The sequence below is a fragment of the Hydractinia symbiolongicarpus genome, chromosome 8 (assembly GCF_029227915.1).
Source record: "Hydractinia symbiolongicarpus strain clone_291-10 chromosome 8, HSymV2.1, whole genome shotgun sequence".
NCBI classification, from domain to species: Eukaryota; Metazoa; Cnidaria; class Hydrozoa; order Anthoathecata; family Hydractiniidae; genus Hydractinia; species Hydractinia symbiolongicarpus.
The window spans coordinates 10,814,898-10,840,109 of NC_079882.1; the positions used below are offsets into that span (position 1 = coordinate 10,814,898).

A 25,212-nucleotide genomic window follows, 5' to 3' on the forward strand; every position below is an offset into this window, starting at 1 on the left:
AACGTCATTCATAGATTTTAAAAGTTTTTTTCCCTATTTTAGACTGACCTTAAGGGTTGTTTGTCTACCAATTTTGCGTAAAATCTTCCGACGCTAACAGGTGAACCCAAAAAACCGAAAAATGAGTTTTCAAATACCTAAACTCTCGGGAAGAAATTATTTAAAGTCTCTAAACACAAATAATGACAATCCCATCACCATAGTATATTAGAACTAGAAAAAAAGCCTTGGAACTAGATTGGAAAAATAGATATTTATAGACTTTTAAGGTCACCTAGTCTGACAACCTCGTCCCCAGGGCTTGTTAGTTCTTTCAAATAGACATCCTAAATAAAAAAACCTAACAAGCCCGAAAAACCAGGTTTTAGTCTGATTGCAAAGATTCTAAGAACTGGCAGAAAGCCTTGGTAGGTCAGAAAAAAACAATTTATTTCATAAACTTTATTAGCTATATGTACATATTACAATTACAAACGCTGATAGCAGCTTATAATATAAAGCTGTTGACATCTCGCATATGTTAATAATAACCTTTTGAAGGGTTGTGCCCTGGATTTTATAAATCTGTTGATTTTATAAAGCTTTGTATTTAAAAATAGCATAAAAAGCTCAGTCTACAATTTAAAACTTCTGTAATTAATTCACTAATTAAAACGAGGATCTAGATGAAAGAATATCAAGAGTAAGGATAAAAGCTGATCTGATATTAAATTTTAGAATAAAATTTAGGTCATGTGAACAAAAGAGGAAACAGATTAATTTTAAAAGTCTTCGGATGACAATAAAGTTATGAGAGTAGATGGGCGTATGAAATAAAGTGTTTAATTTAAATTATTACTCGAATTTTTCCAAAAAAACTAAATTAATTCTTCATATATTTGTTATCGTGCGAATTTCTTCGTCTTTAGAGTTATATAAATATACCTTTAAACTTCAAAGAAAAAACACTTTATATGAAATAAAATGTTAACGAAATTCACCAGAAAACAATGGTTACTAGCACAGCCTGATGGTTATGTAAAACATGTTTAATAAAAAATCAAATGAATAAAATATAAACCACATGGCTTGCTCTTTTGTGAACCATTTGCATGAATGAATAGAGTATTTTATACACACACCTCATAGTTAAAAATCTGATCATGAAAAACAAGCCCTATGGATTGCTAAATTAGAAGTCTTGTTGACATGCAGGGATATGTTAAACCTGTCAAAAGGAAATGCTTGATTAAGAGGAACAAACCTGAGTAATAAAATTCTAAAAAATATAAGCAAATTATAGGTCTGTTTTCATATAATATATATAATAAGACTTTAAATCCTATGCAAACGGAATGAAAAACTGCAAGATTTATAGAAAACCAAGAAAAATATTTCAAAATTTGAATTTGAATTCGTGACACGTTTTTCTTTGTGAAAAGTATGCATATACATATGTTTGTATTTATTTAAAATATTCCAAGACCATTGAATGTATAAAAGAGAATTTACTCGACTTGCACAAAAATGTAAATAACTAAAAACTGAGTATAATAACTTTTTATTGTAAAACAAAATTTATGGACACACCTGCCTGATAAGAAAATACATAAAATCATTGTGGAAAAACTATAGAGAAATTTCCTTCATAACATAACAATAAAAATTGATCACATTATAAATAAAAACAAAAATACGGAACTATAAGTTACATACACTAATTATTTAACTAAACCAACTTTTTTTTCAATGGTCACAATTATTCATCAATAACCTCCTTAAAGGCAACAAAAAAACAACACAAATGTAATAATGTGTAAGTGATCATACTCAACATGAAATATAACATTGATATAATTTAATTAGATGGTGCAAACCCAAAAACTTTTGGTGCAAACCCAAAAACTTTTGCACAAATTGATTAGAACTCCAATATACATAGCCTAAATATGCTGAATTTTTTCAAGAAGTATACTATTATGCAAAGCTTAAGTACATTAGGTGCATTATTAGTGTTGTTTTTATACCACATGCCATCTTCAAAAAAACGAAAATCAGAATTAAATTGCAATCATATTTTTCAAATTGGCAAGGCTGTATGTGCTTTCATATATTATGGGAAAAGCTAATTCTGCATATATACATTCAGTTTTGCAGGAATGTTATTTTAAGTTATACTCTATAAAACCACAAGTATATACAGATACCTAAATTTTGTTCTCATGCCCCGTGAAAAGCATCAATAAAACGTGATTAATTTCATGAGGTAACTTTAGATTTTTCTTATATATAAATTATAAAAAACTAAGATATTTATCATTCTATAATTTTAGACACATAAAAATATTATCCAACTTGATAAGACATATAAACAAAGTTATAATATATACAGCTACAAACAGTTCATCTTTTTGTGCTCAAGGTTCTTCTTGTTGTCAAATCTTGCACTGGATCAGAATCTGGAGCATCTAACGACGAACCTGAACCAGAATGTTTACTTGTTTTCTTTTTTCCTTTATGGCCAACAGTTTTAGATCTATCACGATTTTTGTTTTGCAAACTTGTGGTCACATGCCTAAACATACAAGGTGTAGATATCTCGTCTTTTCGAATTTTTTTAAGTGAGAATTTACGAGATCCCTTTGTATTCAATGAAGACTCTGGTCTGACATCACCTTTTGGTATATTACTTAATACATCATTAAGAAATACTCTTCCAGATTCCTCTGTGGGAAATCTAATGCCTGCCATGTTTTTTGTCTCACCAACATCATTACTGCTGGATAGCAATTTGAATGTATGAAAGTTTCCCTGTGTTGATTTATAATTTGATGACTCTAGTAAAGTTTCTCTCCAAAGAGCAAAGCCAGAATGGGCATCCGCAATACAAATTTGAACACATGTTACTTCTCTATTTCCATCATGTGATAGAATTAATCCTGGAACACCTCGTTTAAAACAACTCCATGTTTCATCATCAGAAGGCGATTGTGTGTATAAGGTTGCTATCATTGGACAAACTACAACCGTGTTAGTTAGTGAAGATAAGGCTAGTTTGATTTTAAAGATTTCTTCATCTTTTATTCTACTGTTATTGTTTAAATTCGTACTTGTTTCCATCCTTATTGTGTTAGCTAGCTCATAAAGAAAAATGATCCCCAGCAAAATCGTAACAACAGTATAATTTAGCTAATTCTTAAAACTTCTGCTGGCCATATAAAACCATTTGGGTGCCAGATTTCATCAGCTATCCCACTCAAAAGTAAAATGTAATTTTGTTTAAGTAATTACCCAGCTACCAAACAATTTCTTCGCCACTCACTGATGATTCACTTCGCATGCGTTCAAATCAAAAGATCACTTCAGTTTTCCGGGAGTTGGACAGAAATGGCTTCTTGCGCTTTGAAAACAAACCCTGCATCCATGGCCTATCACACGAAGTAAATTTTCATGAAGCACAACCCTAGCACCTAGCCCCGGGGCCCCCTAACAGAAATGCTAGGGAAGCAAAATTGTTGTTTTTTTGACGGCAGAAACGCTGAAAATATTCAGTCATTACCACTGAATCATACAAATAGCCTCCCACTCTCAAATTTTCTTAGGAGATAGCTTAGAAAACTTTACTGAAGTTCGAAGTCCGATTAATCCGATTAATGTTGGACGGTGAATAAGGCAGGTGATATATTGTCATGGTACGCACGTCTAAAGTACAGTGTACAGGGTATTTTGAATTTCACGAGTTGCAGCAAAGCATAGATACATGTAAATGTATGTAGGTAGCCTACATAGTAGCGGACAAGTCTCCGCCATAAAGAGGCATTACAGCATCTACATATACAATGACGAGAATTTTGATAAACGCACTCAATCGTTTATCAAAAATTTTATTCATCTTTTATAAAGAACAGAAACAACAAACCTCCCCACAAATGAGTTTGATTAATTGGGACAATGGAAAATTAGGTCAATTCGTTATCATTTTATTATAATCAGTTACATGTCTAGATTATAACTTTACTTGTCACACCTGTCTAGCTTGAACATCCTGGCATAAAAAAGTTATTTTTGGAGAGAAATACGGCACTGAGCAATATTATGGCCAGCATAAATTTGGGAAATTGACTGGCTATTCCATATTTTACTACAAAGACGTCACTATAAAAGACATTGTTTTAAATAAAAACATTATTACGGTTTGGTTTAATTTTTTAAAACATAAATAGCGCAACCTTGTCATCAGTACTTCTTTTTTCTTTTTTATGTGTCGTTCAATCACTGGAAAACTGCATTTTTCTTAACAAATGGTATCTGGTCATTCAACAAAGATCATTAAAATGAAACTGACCCAAAATTTCTACTCGAACCAATCACTGCTTATTATACTTTAAAACATCTAAAACCATTACAAAAAGGTCGTTGGATTAGACGATATTCCATCTTGGTTACTCAAAGACTGCAGGGAGGTAATCTCTCAACCTCTGACATATATGATTATCCTATCGTTTGAAACCTCGTCCTTGAAAACATACTAAAGTGACCTCTTTTTAAATTTGGTACACAGTTATCTGTGGATAACTATAGACGGATATCCGAGATTCCAGTTATATCCAAGGTAGTTGAAAAAGTTGTTCATGAGCAACTGAACACCTCGAAATTAATTACTTGATAAATGATAACCAGTTTGGTTTCACATCCCGTCACTCCACGAAAATTGCTACTATAATATTCCTAGACTCTTTGTGAAATCCAAAGTGAACGAAGGTATTAGTCGAAGCTGTGTTTTAAGACCGGAGAAAAACTTCGATATGTTGATCCATGGTAAACTGTTGTCAAAAAGAGTTATGGTATTTATTTGTTTGGTAGATTTCAGCAAGTGCAATGATAAAAGCCTTCTATCTGATGAGCAGCTAATCACTAGTGGAGTACCACCGGGTAAATTTTAGACCCGCTACTATTTGTAATCTTCTTTATTGAGTTTTCTACCATTGTGATATATTCTGAAGTAGTAAAGTACGCAGACGATACCGTATTATTTGTTGTCAAGAGAGACTTGGATATCATCATTGAAACTCGTCTCTTATGTGACATAAACTGTATTTTTGAATGGTGTATAAAGAATGAATTAATTTTAAATCTTGGAGTCGAAAAAACTAAAGCTGTGTTGCTTAGTTTGAAAAACAATTTTTCAAAAATAAGCAACTTATTGAATATATAAGTATCTTGGTTTACTCATGGAACCGTCGTTAAATCTGAGGTTTAGTTTCAATTTAAACAATCTCAAAGCATCTGGAAAGTTGAATTTACTAAATTGCCTACGACCTTTGATTACAGATAGAGCCGCATTATCTTTTTTCCAAACAATGACCTAACTTATTTAACCTATTGTGCATTTGTACATCTTTACATAGAGGAGCAAGTAAAAATTATGGGAAATAAATCCCTCATACCACCTGATACTGTAAAAATGATGGAATAGAGATCTTATCAGACGTTGTTTGGATAACAATGTGTCTTAAAATTTCAAAATTTATTTCACGAAGACCAACCACACCAGAAATACATGTAACAACGAATACTGCTTAAAATTACCCAACCTTCGTTTGGAATATACTTGTGGATCGTTTTCGTATATTGGTGCGCAAATTTACAATAAACTTTCCCTGGAGTTAAAAAATGTGAATCCAATAATAATTTTAAATTGGAAGAATATTACCTCTAACTTATACCATTACGAGGATCTTTTTTTCTGAGTCTTTGCAATCTTAGGCTTCAGAGCTCTGAGCACGATATTGTTTTGTGTACGACGTCCCCTTATTACCTGTTAACCTTTTGGACCTGTGTTTTTACGGCCGTTTGTTTGTTTTTGTTTTTCGATTTTTCGTTTTTAACTATTTATTGATACTTACTGTTTTTACTAACATATACATTTTTAATACAATAACATTTTTTATTAGTTTTTGTTTTATTTATTATTTTGTGCTTCAGTATCTTGTGGCTAATCGCTTCTGACCTCCTCAGTGGAATAATGTTGATGTTAAATTAGTTACAATTCACTTTGGTTAATTTGTGAATTATTTCATGGTAAAGTTTCATTTTTACTGATGTCACGTGACCTGCTATAAGAGAAACACATGGACCTTAGTGAAAGTTTTTCAACTCTAATAAGTTTTAATTGACTTCAAATTTACACGGCTTCTTACTCCATTAAGATGCTGCGGGCGGGTATGCGATTTATTTCCTGTGGGAGTTGTTGACGTTTCGACATTTGGTGTTTGGTCGTGCAAGCTCAATCTCTTCACCAAGGCTTGTTAAGCTTTATGTACTGGAAAACCTAACAAGCCCTGTGGGGCAAGGTTGAACTTGCTCCTCACAAGTTTGGGGACGACGTTGGTGTGATTTAAGCAATAATATTGAACGCAACATTCATAACACTGCCTTTATCTTAATTTTAATTGCTACCATAGTTATTACACCCTCGTCCCCAGGGTTTTTTGCTTTTTTTTTATAACAGAAGACAGTGATTTTTCGACGTCATCTCTTATATCAAAAAGGCGAAAACGCCTGGGGACGAGGATGATTGAACTATACACCATAGTTATTGAACTATAGAGTCAAAACTAAATTAATAAAATTTACGATGCGATTCAATCTTGAATATTTCCGCACAGATTGATAGTTTGAATTACTTGAATATTTTTCCAGAATCAGAAAGTACCCTTCTGCGCTTCAGCATATTGTTCTACATATATTTTTTGTCGTGTTTTTCTTTCGCAAAAACGGAGAGCAGGTCATCATTAATTAACCGCAAATGTCAAGTGTCATTATTGCTTTTACTTTTATCAAAGAGTTCTTTATCAAGTTTAGGCGCAATATTTCTATTTTTCTTTTCGCACATTGATTTAAATCGTCGTATACCACGCGAGGACTTGCTATTACTGGCACTAGTCACATGACTGAACAAACATGGCGCAGAAATATCTCTTTTATGAATTCCGTTAAAAGTACTTCGTCTTTGTAATGAAACAGTTTTTGCGGGTTGTGCTAACGTTCTTGTACAGAATGCAATTGCTTTCGCAAACATGTTCGCCACCTGAGGGCCTGGAAAACTCAGCCCTGCTAATTTATCTGAAGTCATTTTAAAAGTGTAAAAGTTTTTCATCTGCGAAGAAGAGTTATAGTTTGAGGATGAAGTGAGCTCTTCTCTCCAAAGCGGCAATCCGGTTCGACGCTCAACCAAACAAATATGCAAATGAGACAGTTCGTCTGAGTCACGTGATACTATCAGGCAAGGAACACCTTTCCTGTGATAATCCCACATGTCATTATCAGACGGATTAATATATAAAATCGCTTTTGTTGGACAAACGATGACATCGCTTGTAGATAGTGACGATAACGCCAACGTGATCTTAGTTACTTCCTGATCTGTTAACTTCTCGTTTTCTTCACATTCCGCCATTTTCTGTGTCACTTTGTGTGTGTAAACAATTTTAAGGAATCGTTTTTGTTTTTTATTTTTCATGCACAGCTTAATCCCTGACAGTATAATCCCTGACAGTAAAATCTTCACGGTTTACTTAACTGTGAACTGAGAAATGAAAGTATCTTCTTTTGTAATGAATAAAAGAAAGTCATCTTATTTAATTGTAATAATATTGTGGTTGCAAACGAGTTTCTTTTCCTGTACTAACAATACAATCCTTATCAAATCGTCACACAACAAACGCTTTTTCTTAGAAGATAGAAACAGTGGCGAAAATGCGTCTTGCATACGTAGCAACTTTAAAAATGCACATTGTTTTGATAATAAAATTTATTCAAAATAAGCTTATATCGTTACGTACAACAATTCGAATATAAGTTCCTAATCATTTGTTTGTGTATGTGGCCAATGATTGATGTACCGTAAATGCTCGAACATGCGCCCCTTTTCTCGAATAAATGTTCTTTCTTTTAATAAAAAATATAAAACTCAATTAAACACCCGGGGTCTAAACTAATACATGTTGACATCAAAGGGTGTGGATTTTTGTAAATTATCCCCGATTTTGAAGAGGGCACCTTATCAATTTGTACCTCACATGAAAAGAAGAGTTAGAAATCGTTAATTCATATCTAAACAAAACAACTGTCTATAATTCTTATAATAATAATAATGAAAGTGCCTGTTTTTTAACCACTCTCTTTTCACATGATGCTTTTATATTACCGCCTGGGCGCCTAATCAAGCATTTGCGTTTTTTATAAATAGTATGTTATGATCGAAACTGTTGGAAACGAAATTCGTAAATAGCTATATGAGTGAAAAAAATGAAATTTCCAACATCACATTTAACACCACCAATGTATCAACGTTTCATGTTGAACTTGTATCTGCTACATTTCCATTTGCTTTCTATATTGTTATTTAAAATTGTTAAAAAAATAATGAATTCCACGAAAATAACTTAAGCAACACCCGTATATTATCCTATAACAACATGACCAGATCATGTTCTTAATTTTCTTTTTAAAAGTTCGAATCTAATTATTTCCGCTATATCGGCTCTGCAAACTACCAAGAACTCCCGACGCCATGTTGGACAACTAAAAATAGAATTAGCAAGCATAAGAGATCTTTCTGAATATCGCATAATTTTGTCTTAAGGTCAATGTATTATTTAAAGATTTTTAGTGGACGCACTTTCCATGTTAAATGTTTTTGTTTGAAGGCTCGCCTTACTTTCTTAGTTAAATTAATTTATAAATAAGGATTAGAAACAGATTTCGGCAAATCCAAGTATTTATTGACTAGCTTTCGGGGGCAAACGTCAATCCTATAATCACCTCTTCACAAGCGTGGTTTAAGATTACAAGTTCTAGATAAAATTGATAAAATAAAAACAATAGAATACAATGACACACTAGAATAATTTTAGAGGCATGGATTGAATGGTTCTATTTAACACCGGTTGGTTACGGTCAATGATTTACGCTACGGTTAATGATTTTAATTACAAAAAAATGAATGAAGTGGAAATCTGTTTCTTTGTTCTGATGTTTATAACAACTCTAGCTTCCATCTTGTGTTATTATTAATGAATTAATAAAGTGGGTAAATTCTGTCTCCTTTAATTACCCTGCCAGCTGCTCAAATATAAAAACAAACGTGCCGTCCTGTCTTTATGCACCAGATTTTATAACGATATGTAATTCCAAAAAACATTAATAACCCAGATGTTTTAAAAAAAAGAACGAAACATTCGCCAGACACACGCGATTTAAATTAATTTCAAAAAAACCTCAACTGACAACACAAACCTACGAGCGCTTTTAAAACCAAAGCAGTGTTTTAAAAACATGATTCGTGAGCCATCCTATAAAATCTGAGAGCACGCAGCAAAGAGGATGTATTACCTTTCCAGTGACGTTTTGTACGCTGTCTTTTATGTTTTGAATATCAACGTTACTTGAGCGACCTAAGACAATTTGATTGAAAACATGAACAACTGACATGTGCATAGCTACACAAGATTGTACATAGAAAACCGGTACTTTTTTATATAAAAGTACTGAATCAAACAGTGAGTTCTTACTTGATCTACTTTGTTTTTCACCAAATAAATCAGCACTAGAAATGGCGTTGGAGGACTGGTACTGATCCAACCTTCCTTGTGCTTCATTCTAAAAAATATAAAAAATAAACAGTATTTTTTCCATTTATAATTTTTCTGTATAAAAAAAATTATTTATAGAAAGTGACTGACCTGCCCAGAACCAAAAAGTTGATCCGATGAAATTCCTTTTGCACTGCCAAACTTCTTTTGAACTTCGTCTAACATAAAAAAATGTTACTAGATCTATCGTTTGTCAACCTGGAAGATCCCTTATATAGACTTTGAAAGGCTGAATGAAATGAATGTATAGAGTCATTTGCCTTCGAAAAGAAGTTAAGGAAATATTTGGTTTAAAAGGAATTTTGTGCAGATTTCTACAATCTTTCTTAAAAAAGAATTACAGAAGAAACCGTGCACTAACCTGATGTGGACTCTGAAAAAGACGACTTGCTCGGCCGTGAACGACTGAAAATGAAGTGAAAAAAATTAAAAATAATTAAGAACTGCACATTACTTTAAAAGGGTATAAATAGAAATAATTTTTGCGGGACGATTTCATTTTTTCATGCACTTTGCAAAAATTTAATGTTCGCGAAATAAATTTTAGGGTGGTTAATTCGCGAAAACATCCCAGCGAAATATCATTGATAAACACAATTATTTTGGACTCTAACATACTAAATACCAACACTAAAAAGGGAATTTTTTTATTTATTTACTTATTACAAATATTTTACGATAGCTATTTAAAAATCAGACATATAAAACCAAGTTCCTGTTCTGGGACCTGTATATTATTAAAAAGCCCACGACTTTTGCGGTTTCAAAAAAAAAATCAGTTTCTGCGAAAAACCAATTCTGTTAATTTGCAAAAAAATAATTCCTGCGAAAATTAGTTCTCTAGGGTATACCTGTTCTTACCTGTTCGTACTTTCTTCGCGTTCCGATTTATATGTTTTACTAAGAAAATCAAATGAATATTTTAATATGACGTTGTCATGAATTGAAAGGTCAAACGTACAACAAAAATACATACTTTGAACTTTCGAGTCCCCACGAACTTTTAGCAGTGTAACGACTCTCGTAGCTAAAGAAAAAAACAAAAAAATAGATACTTAAATTGTACAAACCGAAAAAAGAAGACACTGACAAAGAAAACAGTGAAACACTTTTAACGATATTTATATATATACCTCATCGGTTCTTCTGTGAAGCTACTTGTATCGTAGGACGAGACAGGCGCACCTAAACCATCAAAACTAAAAGAAAAAGTTATAGATATACAATTTACGTCTCTAAAACAGTTTTGGTGAGTATTGGAAGATAACAAAGGATGATTGAAAGTTACCTATCGAAAAAGTCCGGACCACTGGACCTCCCACCATAATCATCTCTGTAACTATCACGTGATCGGTCTGGTTTAACCTGTTCCACTGATTGCATACTGTCTGATACAGAGTGGCTAATATTTCTACGAAAAATAAGTTTATTTTAGATGGTTACATATTCAAGAAGAACTAGCAAAAAAAGCACTAATACGGATGAATTTTTTTGACGATTTCAATTTTTCTTTTAACTCATTATACGATATCGATTGAAATCTTACCCTCTATTGCCGAATCCCATTCCCAACCTCTCTAACTGTTTTGCCTTCTTTGGGTCGGATACTTTTAGCTTCTCTTCTTCACGTTTCATAGAAGCTGATTTATACATTAGGGTTGAAGATAGAGGGGCTTCAGTTGGGCTGAGGGGTGCAGCTGGAGAAGACGGCTCCATAACACGTTCTGACTCTTCACGAAGTTTGTCATTTTGTTGAACTTCAGTTTCGATGGCGGTGAAATTAGCTTTGCTCTAAGATGGAAAAATGTAACATTGAAATACAAATTATGGATAAGAGATCACACTTGATGACATTATTACACGATAACTTTGGTTAAACAAAAACGTTAATAATCACCCTAGTAGCGCCCAAACCTCCTTTCTTTGCACCAAGCTATAAAAAATAACAAAAATAGGAATACATGTAAAGAAATAAACGTAAAAATAATAGAGAATAATCGCAAAATAATAGAGAATAATCGCAAAAGAAATCTACATACTCCTTTTTTTTTATTTGTGGTTGGTTTTCGATTTCCTATCGTCGGTACACGAACATCTATAAAAATAAAAAACAAAACATTTAGGATCAGCTAAAAATATTGAATTTAAAATTGTCAAAAAAATAAAAAATTTTAAGGCCAGAAATTTCAAAATTCTGCTGTTTCAGTGAAGAGATGCAGGTTTGTTTACCTTTTTTCGGAGGTGATGTGCTCAGATGGCCCACATCAACATCGTGATTCTCTATAAATGAAGCAATCATTTTAAAAAACAAAAAAACTTCTCAGTTTTCCCATCGCAAAAGATAGTTTTCCTCATTCAGAAGTTTTTATTTCACAGATGTGTTTTCCTGAGTTGAAAAATAACAAGGCATTATACTGTTATACAAGAAGATAAAAGCAACAGAAGAAACTGATCACATCACTAAGAGTCCTAGGAGTCCTATAAAATTGTCAAATTGTCTGTCCGTCCAAATCGTTTAAGGGATTGAAAACAACAGATTTTAAAGGCATACTTGTCCCATTTTCTATTGCTTGACCTTTACTTAAACTAGGTGAGTCCGTCCGTGTATAAGTTTGCTCGATGTCTTGAAAGAAATCAACCTCTTTTTGTTCCGGAGTAATTGGAGAATTATGTTGGTCAATATATAACTAAAAAATAAAATATTAAATAAACTGGAAATATGTGATAACGTATAACAAAGCTGTCACATTAATTTTTTCAGGTGTATTGCATTTTCAAAACATGATAGCAAGCAACTATCAACACAAATTTAACATGAAGAACTTAAAATATGTTCAATTTCAGGATATTTCAGAATTCTTTAATTTTTGCTGTAAATTCTGCTTAAACATTCAGTTTTTGTTGACATTATTTTATAAAAAATTTCTAGGCCAATAACAATTACGTAAACAGTTCTACAGGCCAGCAACCCCTTAAATTACAGGCCCGTCACCGCTAAAATTGCATTTTAGGCAACTCCTTGGTCATTCCCCCTGATGCTTTTTATGCGTTTTATGGCAAAAGAGTTTATGTACATATTTGACTTCAATTTCATTTTTTTATGATTCCTGACAATTTAGAATCTTATAGCAGAAGAGAGGAATCAAATTGATTGTAAAAAAGAGCTTTTTGATACAAAAAATACAAAAATTGAAAAAAAAAGAAAAATTTTGTTTTATGCAAATTTGCAGAACGACTTACATTATGCCCTTGCTCTTTTATTGCTTTATGTGCAAGTGTTGAAAGCCTTTCCCTGTACATACTTGCGACACGACTAAAAATTAAAAAACGTGACAGTATAAGGAAGTATAATCTTACACATAAAATACAAAAGGTAAACTTGTTTGTAAAATCTAAAAAAGAACAACAGCATGTAATAACAGAAACAGAATTGTAACCTTTTGTATTTAGCCGCAGCATCATGTGTTGTTAAATTATGTTGTCTAAAAAAGGCATTCTAAAAAAAAAGGAAAAAAAGCATCATAATATCTCTACCGGTATCTGCAAAATTCAATAAATATACTTAAGGTCTAGAACAAATTTAAACATTTTGTTAGCCAAATAAAAGTAGACATATTTTCTAGTTTTTATATAATTTGCATAAAAAAGATATGCCAAAATATGTCAAAAAATTCTAAAAAAAAAAGGGAGAATGATTGCATGCCAAAATTTAGCATGCAAGTATCTAATAGATAATAAAAAAATTGAGTAAGTATCATAGCCTTGCAGTATACCAATTAAGAGTTATTAGAAAAAAATGGCAGGGGAGCGGGCATTTCGGGTTAAAACTAGTAGAACAATTTCTGCTTACAGCTTTTGCATTTCCACCACATTGCATATGTCGAAGTTGAAGCCAAGTCCAGTTGGTATCGAGTTGAGTAGACCTAAGCAGCAAGTAGACGTCAGTTTTGTTAATCACAAAATTTATGGTGTTAGCTAAAGAAATTCCTTTGGTTAATATCATATGTAAGTTTATTATCATACTTTGGCTTCAATGCAGCTTTGAAGGAGAATTTAAGTCAAAAGGGTTGGCTGAAAATTTCACAATTTAGTTATATTTAGCTGGGTTTTTTAGTTTTACTAGACTTGGGCTGCTAGCATGTGTAAAGCTGGTTAAAGTTGCCTTTAAACATACAAGTAATTTTTTTATAGAAGCAGTTTTATAAAGAATAATGGTTTAAGACCTTCATAATTTTCATTTGAAATAAAATGGGAAATTAAGACAACATTTATTATTTAAAGTATGTATACCCTAAAATCATACCTAATAAAAGTGAGATGTACACCAAGTGACCTATGAACTGCTGAACAATCTATACAGAGAAACACTCCATATGTTATTGACGCCCATGTTGGGTTTGAAGCACGGCAGTCGAAACACATCTAAAATAAGCAGATAAAGAGGTAAAAACAAAAAACAAATTTTGGCGCCAGGTACAGAGCAGCATATAAAAATACAATGGCCTGGTATGATTAAAGTCGTACCAGGCCCTTTTTGACAATTTTTTAATGCTTTTAAATTTTTTTTTAGTAACTGGTATGTTGTTTGAATTCATGTTTTTTTACATGTCAAAATAATATTCACGAATAATTAAAAATAAAAATCTGTATACGTGAATACCGTAATTCCTCGTTCTAGTCCCCCCTTCATTACCCCTCCTCCCCTTCAAAGATTCAAAAAGTTATCTAGCCCCTCCTTTTATTTACACCCCCCCACCCTTTCCAAAGGAAAATTAAATAAAACAAGTTTACATCGTTATGGTCACACACGAATATCAAACATAAGTATAAACAATGAAATTTTTAGACAACTATAAAAACCGCATTCATGGTTAATTTAGGGTAGTTAAGACCTGTTGCCTACCAATAATATAATTTTTATCAAATATAAAAGCCGGTTGAATTTCTGTCGTAGTTCATTTATAAAAACGAAACAAATAAATTTAAGAAAATGTGACAAACCATAATTTAAGGTAACTTTGAAACCAGCATTTTGCCATATGTAGGATCAAACAAAATTTAAAGATGACGATCTCTCACATTTTAGGCCAAAACGAACTATTATGGTTTTTTGGGAAATTTAAAAAAGTCACTTTCAAGAATTTTTTGATAAATAATTTCCAATGAATGGGTCCAGAGAGTAGCAGTGATGAAAGTACATAAGGATGCAAAACAAACCTATTTTTAGTTAATTTTAGGCTGTTCTATTATCATAATCATGATAATAATCTGTACCAACATTGATACCATTAGAAAAAAGTGATTATAATTTTTCGAGAAAAAATCAAAAAACCATATTTTGGGCCAAATTTGGAAGTTTTGCCCAAAATGGCTAATTAAAATCAGTAATTAAAAAATTAAAGCAGTCAAAGAAACTTAATATTTATTTGTTGATTATTGGCATATACAACAATATCCATAGGCTGCATCAGCATATGATTATTTTTGATATTACCTTCAAGTTTTGTTTGCAAAATATGTATGGTTCATTTTTTACAAGACTGTGTATGTTCCAGGCACAAAAGGTCCATCTTTCAATTTTCTGTGGCCATAGTTTCCTAGTGATTTGCCCCTCCCTTGATAATTCGCTTTTTCCAATTCCGCCTCCCCCTTTTTGTCCCCCCCTTCTTGAAAAATGTGATGGCGGTCAAAGGCAAGGTCAAAATCATAAATCGCGACAATTTTATAGTTAATGTTCTTGTACATAAAATAACTGTAAAGATATATTTTTATCAAACTGTAACCCAGAAAACAAGCAACTCAATTGTACTCATAAACTGTATGATACAAACTACTACCAGCAAAATAGTTGCGTGTATAAAGAACTAATCATAAACAATGCATAACCAGTTGAAAGCTATAAATTAATAGCAGATGAGTAACATGTGAAGGTAATGTATGTAAAAAATACTCTTACCAGTAATATTATTTTCTCTTTACATCAGAACAATTTTGTTGTGATAAATTTACAAATAGGGGGGGGAGGTTACTATGGTGGCCAGATGGAAAAAACACGACTGCTAATACTTTTTTCCTTAAGTATTTACTATTCATTTTGAGCTACGCAGACCAAGTTAGTTAAAAAACTTAAAAATCACCATATTTGGTTGTAAAATAGCTGTAAAAACCACAGAAGTTATACTTTGTTCTAAAAAACGACAATATTTCCTGTAAACAGTAAACATAAATGTATTGCATTTTAAAATCATCAAAAAAGGATATTACAAGATAAAAAATAATACTATACTGCAAACAGCAGATCGTTCGAAATTATTTTTAGTCACACAGGTAATTTCGTATTTAAAAAATACAAATTTCTTTGAAAATATTATTTCAAAAAATAGGCATTTTAAAAATAGGAAATTTCTATTTTTTAAAATACGGAATTTTTGTTTTGAAAAATACGAATTGATACACTTTAAAAATCGAAGTGGCCAATTTTCCCAGAGATCATCACAAATGGTCCAATGTATGCAGCACATGTTGTATAGCTATATCTACTCATTCAAATTGAACCCTGTTTACTTCAATTCTGTTGACTTGAGCAAAAAAAACAAATCGTCTTTTTTTGTGGTCTAAGGCAATTCCAATATATTTAGTTGTTCTACGGGCGAAGTTGATAGTAACTTACGGTCAGTCGGTGAGCAAAAAAAAAAATTTTATCAAGAATGTATGGTCGGAACAACAAAAAAAATAATAAAAAATAACAACAGAGGAGGGTGTTACGACAACAATTTTTTTCCATGTATTTTCGCATCAATGTTTTCACATGTTTTTGCGAATAATAATAATTTGTCTCACTAAAAAACTAGTTCTCATGGTGAAAAGATAAAAATATTTGCATGATCAAAAACTTGTTTTTAAAAGTTGCATAACTTTTAAAAACAAGTTTTTCTTGTGTTGTTTTGAAAGTTATACAGCAAGAATTATTTTTGTGCCGTTTTGAAAGTTGTAAGGAATATACTTGTATTGTTTTGAAATATATACAGCAAATTATACTTGCCCTGTTTCGAAACTTATACAGCATAACTCGCTCCTACTTAACATAATAAAACAAACAATTTTAGTGTTCTTTTAATGTTTTTTGCACAGTTTTATAGGAAAATCTAAATTTAAGTGCAAATTCTTTTTCAGACTATGGTTGTTTAGTTGAGAATATTTAAAGTCTTTGGCAGTGTTAAAATCATTTTTTAAAATTTATAACGGAGGAGGGTGTTACGACAAGCGTATTCTATCTGATTTTAATTATTTTTCCTAAATGGTATCAACCAAATTCTTGCTGTATTACAGTTTAGCTAGCGTAATTTTAAACATATATATTAATCATAACAATGGAGGGTGTTACGACATTAATCTGTCTTGTTTTTCACTTGTATTATAACTATTTTAGCGAAAGTAGCTAATTTTTGTTATAAATCACATAAAAATTCAAACTTCTGTTTTAACCATGTAACTATTTTTGTGATTACAAAATTAGCGCACTGAGCATTTTAGTTTTTTTACAACAAATTACTATGAACAAAGAATCAACTTCCAGTGACCTTACCAATGGCGGTCCTAAAGTAACGTTATTGATTCACCTTGTTTAGTATAATTGTACATGGACATTCAACCAACAAAAAATAACATCATTGATATCTTCTATGCTCATTATATTTTCACAAGATGGGATAAGAAAATATTTATTTATATACTTTTTTGCTTCATATTATTATTATTTTTTATTTAGTGGAAATTAGGGTCGGTCGGGCCTGTAGAAAAACTAATTAAATTGGAGTCGCCTAAGTCAACAGAATCAAAGTCCTGTTTTTTATTTAAAGAATTAGTTTGGGTCAGTTTGGGGAAATGCAGGAGTTATCAGATAAAAAAGTATTCTTCCTGGTCGGCAAATACTTATAACGCAAATACAGGTCTGTATTTTCAGGGATTTTCAGGTGGGGCAAAACTCGTTCCCAGGGCCAAAAAACAGTATAGCACCACTCAACTTGGTATACAGACCCTTTTTTCACCGCTCTGTAAACTTGCCAAGAGTACCATAAAGAAATTAATATTTAAGGGAATTAATTTTCATGAGCTTTTGTCAATTTTGGGAAAATTAGTTCTCATGAATTTTTTTTTTTTCAAATATATCTTGTTTGGATCAAAAAGTGTTTTCCGACTTACTGACTTGAGTTTTAATTGCCAAAAGTGAGTTGGGCAGAGGACGCGAACATAACATATTTTTGATGGGGCCTCAGTATTTATCAAAGTAGTTATCATAGTTTACAGCCCTCGAAATTAGTGTCAGCAATCGGCAATTGCCGTCGCAATTGCTGGCGCGCTTTTATTTCACGACGGCAAAAAACTGCTGAGGCTAATCTTTGTTGTGCTTTCATTTTGCGAGAGAGAAGTGGGGGACGTTTTGAATCGTGAAACCCAACCACGATGATCGAGCATCTACGTATAGCGAATCTCTCAATCTTAACTTCCTTTTTTCATGTCCGAAATAGTATGCATGACTATACTGTCACTTTCATAAATTTATTGTTTATTTTTCAGATCATCACTAGCAAATAGGCAAAAATATGCTTGGTTTTCAAATTACAAAAAATCTTTATCCACGTGGCTCAAATAAAATTTCAAAATTCATTCGAAAAGTTCAACTACATTTTAACAAAATTTATACAGAAATTTTTTTTACCACGCATGGGTTTCGTTTTTAAAATTGTTTGAATAACACTTGCGGCATAAAGAAAATCTATTAAATTCGGACCTGCTATGGTTTCCATTTGTTTTGTAAAATGAAGAAATTGTCTACAATTAAATCCATGATAAAATGTCTGTTCCGCCTGTAAGTGCAGTTTTGCAGACTTGATTTATCTGTGCTCCGTCTGCGTTCACCTCCGCATTAGTTAAGAACCGCATGGCTGGATTTCTTGAGTAAGACCTGGTTACCAACGACGAAGGGGCCAGGCAAAAGAGATTTATGTCTAAGTAGTTCTTAACTAAGTCAGGAGTCGGTGAATTAGCTAGGATGGTGAGGTTGGCTATGAATAGACTTGCTGGTGGATTAAAAGGACCTGGACTATTCAATAATTCTCAAACTAAAAGTTTTCGACCAAGACTGAAATCTATCAGACGTTTTGTCCAACGAAATGCAGCGGAAATTTTGTCTGACGAATATTCATAGCACGCTACAAAATTGATATTATAGGTTGATTTTGAAAACTCTATTTGTCAGGCATGCGATTATCACACACCTCTCCTGAAAAAGACTGATATTTAAAGGGTAAGTAAGACTAATAAGGCTTAAAAAATAATATTTTTAAAATTGCCGACGCTTTACTCTCTCGCGTCGGCAAATTATTGCCACGGAATTGCCGCTGCAACAGGTTTTTGGGCTAATTTCGAGGGCTGAGTTTAAATGAAAACACACTGTTTACAAAGTTAGCTCTTCATAAATCAAGGTTGAATTTTTTACAAAATGTTTGTTTTTCATGTGTTTAACTGGGAGAATCTAGCTACATAATTTTTAGGAAGCCTTTCAGAAATCTCTCGTCTCGTATGGTTGGGACCCCTCCAAAATGTCTGTTTGTGACATCCACCTTATCTCCTCAAACAATCGACCAAAATTGATGAGGTTTAGCCAGCTACAACACCCGGAATTAATGCGAGAACCGTTTCTGAGTTTCTGAGAGAGAGTTTACAAAAGGGCTTATTGTGCAGTGGCTATATATATTAGCCAATCGCATTTAATAAATTGAAAAATGCAGAAAAAAATAGAACATAAATAGAAAAACGATCATATTAGATTGTAAACATACTTTATTCTCTCCAGCAGTTTTTAACCGTTTAAAAACGGATAAAATATCCTTTGGAGGAACTTTTTCTTCCGCCATTTTTAAATCCAACACGACGACTGGTGAACAAAAAAATACATTTGTTTTGTCACGTGACTACTCATAACGTACGATTTGGGAAAGAAACTCTCTTTATGCACCTTCACCCCCGCGCCGTCACACCCAGGGGGCAGGGTATTTGGTCTCCCTTGATATAGCGTTTTAAGGAAAATCGTCAAAATTAAACTCTTCCATTGTCGAAAATTTGTAAGATAATAAGAAATTCGTCGTTTTGATCTGTATGAATTCGTAAATTTTAAAACCTTAAAAAAATGTTCTTATCTTTTTTTATTGGATATATCCTCCCATATTTCTTTATGCTGGAATTTTAAAAGCAGGAAGAATACAATAAACGTTCTGTCATTTCTCATATGAAAAAATTAGGTCAAATTTTCTACGTAGCGATATCGCTCAGGCTACTGCATTAGCGCATCTTGAGTTGACCGCGGGCGAAATACTGTTGGCGAAAACGAAAAATTTAGTGTAGTAGGCAGAAAACTCTACGCAGAAAATATAGTTTGATAGGATATCACTACTACTACGGCAATAAAAAAGTGCCGAATATAAAAACTTTTTTACGAAAGAGAATACCTTTGAAGCTTTTTTGTTTAAAGTTGTTTTTACTAATCTGGTTTTTACTCAGTTTTTTTCTCCGTTTAAAAATCTCAGAGATTTTTCTTTAGTTTAGAGAGGGGAAGAGGTTGTCATTTGTACGCGGCCACACAATTTTCGTCTCCATTTTCACTTAATTTTTCATTAATTTATTTTGATTTGTTGCTTATAACCACTAGTTTTTTTAAAAAAAATCTGTGTTATTTTATGTTTTCCAAGTGGGTAATCCGATATGAATAGCGTAGATACATTCAAAACAACATCAAACAAAGTTTTTTTATCTGGCAAATATTAAGAACACGCGGAGTGGAGCAAGCATTGTTTAAAGGCAAAAGTCCACTTCAATCTTTTCAGCACATCTCCTTAAAGTGGTCAATAATGCGCATTTTTAATTTCCACTTTAAAAGTGTATTTGCAGCAAAGAAATTTTTGAATTAAAGATAAAATTTATCTACTTTTGGTTGAAAAATTAAAACACGAAAAGTATAAAAAATAAATAAAAATAACAGTAATATTTTAAGAACGCATGCAAAATAAAGTCTTGCTACTCGTACGAAAAATAAGATAGTATGATTCGCAACTGTTTTCAACATGTTATAGCAAACACGTACCATCATTTAATTTTCGTGAAATAAATTGTTTTAACCTCAGAAATAAATCTGGTAAATTTTCGCAAAATAATTTGTTTTAGCCTCGTTAAAATAAAACTGGTGAATTTTCGCGAAGTACATTGTTTTAACCTTATAAAAACAAATCTGGCGAATTTTCGCAAAATAATTTTTTTAAAATCAAAATAAGTCTTGTGGTTGCTCTATTATCTGAGTATGGGTAAAATGACTAAAAACTTTTATAAACACTCGTGTAAATTAAACTGAGAGTTTGAATCACGACGTATAATAGATTACACTCACACGACCCCCTTCAAATATCTCTACGTCAGAAATGCTGCGTACACCGTTTTTATATGAAAGGGTGAACCTAGTCAAAGGAATAGGACTTTTTAGGTTTGGCATTGCTTCGTATTTTTTAGAACCATTTGATACAAAAATATAATTACCCATATTATTTTCCCAGGAATACCACGACAACGTTTATGTACTGAATGCTCGAAGACTTTTCTTCTGTTTGTAAAGATGTTCTTATAAAAATAGTGTATAGTACTACAGATAAAATAAATTACACTTTGTTGTTGTATCAAATCCACGTAATAAAATATTATTTTGGAAAATAATAATCTCCAAGATTCGTTCAAAAACGTGTCACCGATCGTCTTATCGATAATCGAAAGCAACTTCTCCAAACCACTTTCCAAAATATCAATGCTCATGTGCTGTGTTGCAATGAAAACATTCGGGCAGGATACGTATGGGTCTTACGACCAAATACTAACATGGTTTTACACCCTATCCACTCGTGAAAATCTATACCAGAAGTAATACAAGACATAAACAACTCATAACAACAATCTACGAAAAGTAAACAAAAAGATTGTTACCTTTGAGAGCAAAGATGGATTCAAAATATCAGTGGATGCAAACTCCTTTCCTGCAATCGGTTTTTGATAAATTTTACGGTTAACCTTTTGCGGCGGTAAATCGTCCTAAAAAGTCATTCAGATAACTTAACAAACACAAGTTTACAGGTAAAACTGAATGTAAGAAACATACACACCATCTGTGTGAGTTTTCTTTTCTTCTTTCTTCGTCCTTCCATGGCAGCAATAGCTTTCCCTTTTCCAACATTTTCCAAGTAAAAACTGGCTTCACGTTTCGCTTGTGATATTTCAGTGCGCATGCGTTGTTCACGTGCCGCTTTCTCATAGGCTAAAATGCATATATATGAAGAAAAATTACTTTGAGCAGATAAACGAACAGTTAAAATATATAAAAAGAAAAACATACCTAATTTTTCACTTATATGGCCCCATTTAAACTTGGGTAAGTATTTAACATTCCAAATGTCATCATGGTAATAATATCTCTTTTTCCCTCCTATAAAAAAGTAATTTTTTTTCACAACTAGAATTGACATTTTGTGCAAAAGAAACAAGCAAACATTTTTCGCAGTGCTTTTCTGACATAGCAATTTTTAAAATTAAGGTTTTTTGTACAATCGAAAAATATCACAATTTTAACAACATCAATAAAGAAAAACGAAATTTATATATTGTACGAAATTTTTCGTACAATATATAAAGGTGGTCAAAGGATTTTTTATTATCTTGAAGAGTGCGCATAGATTGATAACTGAGCATAGATTGTTCAAGAAAAGCACAGTCTTTCTTCAGACAAGGCTGTGTTAAAATTATGCCACCACTTTAAACAGTTTGAAAATAGAATATGCATTTATTCCAAATAAAAAAGAAATTGATTATCAGTTTCAAAATTCAAACATTTTCTGACAACATAATTTTTAAAGAAGGTTTGATTCGAACACTAAATTTGTAAAAAAGCTATTTTACAGACTATGAAATGCTAAAATGCAAAGATACCTTAAAAATATTATTCTAAAAAAATCAAAATAATAGATACATCAAATGACCGAATTGTGTGTTTTGCAGACTATGATTAATTTTAATACAGTAAAATCCAGCAGAAAATAACATTAAATCTGTTACTTAATGGTATTATAATTAAATTTTTTGTTTTATCCTTGCTAACAGTGCAGACTAACTTTGGCAGCACTTGAAACTTCGTTGATGGAAGGGTCAAAATCATCCGCTAAAAACAGCATTTCATGTTTAAAAACTTTGGGTAATCAATTGATGGCGAAACAGGACCAAAGTTCTGACGTAATTGATGTATGTTAGTTTAAAAGAAATGTCGTCTTTTTACTTATCATATCAATCGCATCCAGCCTAATTGAATCCACCCTAAAATTAGATTTTTAGCCTGGTTTCAATTCGGTGAACATTAAAATAATTCAAATTCAGCTTTTTTCGTATATTAAACGAAAAAAAAAGAGTTGCATGTAACTCAATGGATTCAGGTTTATAACTATGTAATCATATCTACATATCTTGCTATTTATTTATTTTTTTGTACTAAAAAAATTGCAGTTTCTTTTAAATTTAGTGTTTCTGTGAAATTTGATTTGATTTGTAAATTTGATGTGAATTCAATTTTGTGCATTTTGATAAAAATCACAAATTCACCAAATTTTCTCCTTAACTTTGAAGCACGCATTGAACAACAACTTACCTATGTTTGTGTTGTTAAGTGTTGATGCTACTGCTTTAGCAACCCTTTTGTCTTTAAACTCGACCCAACCTTCCGTAAACTGTTTGCGTCCACTTCCTCCACCTTTCTTTCTGCGTTTAGAAATGCTGGGATCTACAAAAAAAATCATAATATAAGAAAAACTAACATGAGACTTGCAATTTAGATATTTCAGTATTAAGCAGAACTTATTATGCAATGCTACTCTTATTAATACGGTTTAACTTTAAGTGACCTATTAACACATAATTCTGAGAATTATTGCTATCGCAAAATTTATTTACTGATTAATTACTTTAAAGGTGGAATGTTTTGCAAAATTTAAAGAATAAACTTTTGCGAATGACACAATGTTTTATATTTTGGCAAAGTCTGTAATAAAAAATTCTTTATTGAATTTAAAATTCAGTTGTTTAATGAAAATACACGTCTTTTCATAAGCAACCCAATTGCTAAGGATCTCGGCCTCAAATTGTTGCTAAAAATTAAGCAACTTGCTAAGCAACTGTAAGATCTTAAATCTGTCCACTAACACTTTTTCCTTTTTTTGTGGCAACATCCTTAGCTAAACTGTTGCAAAGTCTTTTCAGAAGCATTCATGTTTAAACAGTGCTATTAATGTTTTTCAGATATATATTTTGTGTGTATTGAGTTCACTGCTGACAAACACAATTCAAAGGGTCAAGGGTAGTGTGCACAATGCAAGAACTGTGTAGGTAAAAAAATTAAGGACCCTTAGTAAATTAAGGCCTGGTCCATAAAATTGCTAATAAAAAACATGTAAATTGTCAAATGCACCACACAACAAGCTTTGGTAGAACTGAAAATCAAAATTTCCTAATGAGGAGACTTTCATAAATACACACATAAGTTATAGCTAACTTGTAAATTTTTTTTTACAATTATTTTTAAATAAACATAAGTTAATTAGTGATCAAAATACTTGCCTTCTGGCTGGAGAAACAATCTTCCCACTTCACCATATTGGGAGAACATTGTTCTTACTTTAAGTGGCTTCATAAATGGTGGAATTCTACTTAAGTACACAATTCCAGAAGTGCTTTTACTTTTCAAATCTGTTTTGTTGTCTTCCATAGTTGGAAATTACTTTGAATTTTCTAAAATGTGAAGAAAAATTATGAGACCAAAAACATCCAAAAATTAAAACTTTATTTGGTTACTCGTTCTAAATGCCACTAGTTCTTCAAACAAGTGTTTTATTTATATACCTAGTGCATGAAAATTAGTATATTTGGGTTAAAGTTTGGATCCTATAAGTTATATACATTTTTTTGCTTAAACCTAATTTAGCACAGTCAGGACCATCTCTATGCTATGCTTTTATATTCATGTTGTCTTCTATTAATATTTAAAACTTTTTTGAAATAAGGATTGGCTACATTTTCTCAGAGTTGATTGGGTTATGTAAATCAAATCTACAATGTAACAAATTACATACACAATAAGTATATACGTGCCTCCAACTTAGTGTGTAAATATGTTCTTCAAAGGAGTCTTAAATGAGTCATGCAAGTTTGGTTTAATGTGTAACGTCTACAGTAGGATATAAGTAGGATTTACTGTAAGGTATTATAGCATCTGCATGGACTAGTGGTATAGTTGATTATATATTATTTTTGGTTCCTACTTGTGTGTCAGTGAAAGGGACTATGCAAAAAACAGGAAGTTCTTTGAATCCCCATTTGCCCAATTACAGCAAATTCAGCTTTAATCTTAAGTCCAAGAAGATTTTCTGTTGTGTAAGTAGTGTATTTTTCTTATGATGTTGAATTATATAAAAAGAGCCTAAAAAGTTGTTTAGCAAATCTT

The 25,212-nt window shown here is 31.9% G+C and overlaps 4 protein-coding genes across 4 annotated transcripts; all 4 read right to left on the reverse strand.

Moving 5' to 3' along the window:
- Window positions 1-2,382: 2,382 nt before the first annotated feature.
- Window positions 2,383-3,099, reverse strand: LOC130653713 (uncharacterized). The gene has a single exon (XM_057456229.1). The coding sequence runs from the start codon at window positions 3,097-3,099 to the stop codon at window positions 2,383-2,385; it is 717 nt and encodes a 238-aa protein (XP_057312212.1).
- A 3,080-nt stretch (window positions 3,100-6,179) lies between these two features.
- LOC130654240 (uncharacterized) lies at window positions 6,180-7,634 on the reverse strand. The gene has a single exon (XM_057456789.1). It carries the CDS (start codon window positions 7,499-7,501, stop codon window positions 6,791-6,793), a length of 711 nt encoding a protein of 236 aa, XP_057312772.1. The 5' UTR covers window positions 7,502-7,634; the 3' UTR covers window positions 6,180-6,790.
- A 140-nt stretch (window positions 7,635-7,774) lies between these two features.
- On the reverse strand, window positions 7,775-19,626 carry LOC130654239 (ADP-ribosylation factor GTPase-activating protein 3-like). The gene is made up of 19 exons (XM_057456788.1): window positions 19,478-19,626; window positions 13,939-14,057; window positions 13,486-13,558; window positions 13,073-13,131; window positions 12,876-12,948; window positions 12,187-12,322; window positions 11,865-11,915; window positions 11,675-11,730; window positions 11,533-11,568; window positions 11,182-11,426; window positions 10,924-11,046; window positions 10,769-10,834; window positions 10,612-10,662; window positions 10,497-10,535; window positions 9,997-10,040; window positions 9,726-9,793; window positions 9,555-9,642; window positions 9,376-9,437; window positions 7,775-8,565 (listed from the first exon to the last, which is right to left on the reverse strand). The coding sequence occupies exons 1-19, from the start codon at window positions 19,550-19,552 to the stop codon at window positions 8,503-8,505; spliced, it is 1,527 nt and encodes a 508-aa protein (XP_057312771.1). The 5' UTR covers window positions 19,553-19,626; the 3' UTR covers window positions 7,775-8,502.
- A 1,628-nt stretch (window positions 19,627-21,254) lies between these two features.
- On the reverse strand, window positions 21,255-24,885 carry LOC130655316 (uncharacterized). Its single transcript, XM_057458053.1, has 7 exons — window positions 24,861-24,885; window positions 24,330-24,500; window positions 23,365-23,496; window positions 22,066-22,155; window positions 21,836-21,987; window positions 21,660-21,764; window positions 21,255-21,585 (listed from the first exon to the last, which is right to left on the reverse strand). Exons 2-7 carry the CDS (start codon window positions 24,475-24,477, stop codon window positions 21,568-21,570), a joined length of 645 nt encoding a protein of 214 aa, XP_057314036.1. The 5' UTR covers window positions 24,478-24,500; window positions 24,861-24,885; the 3' UTR covers window positions 21,255-21,567.
- Window positions 24,886-25,212: the final 327 nt, after the last annotated feature.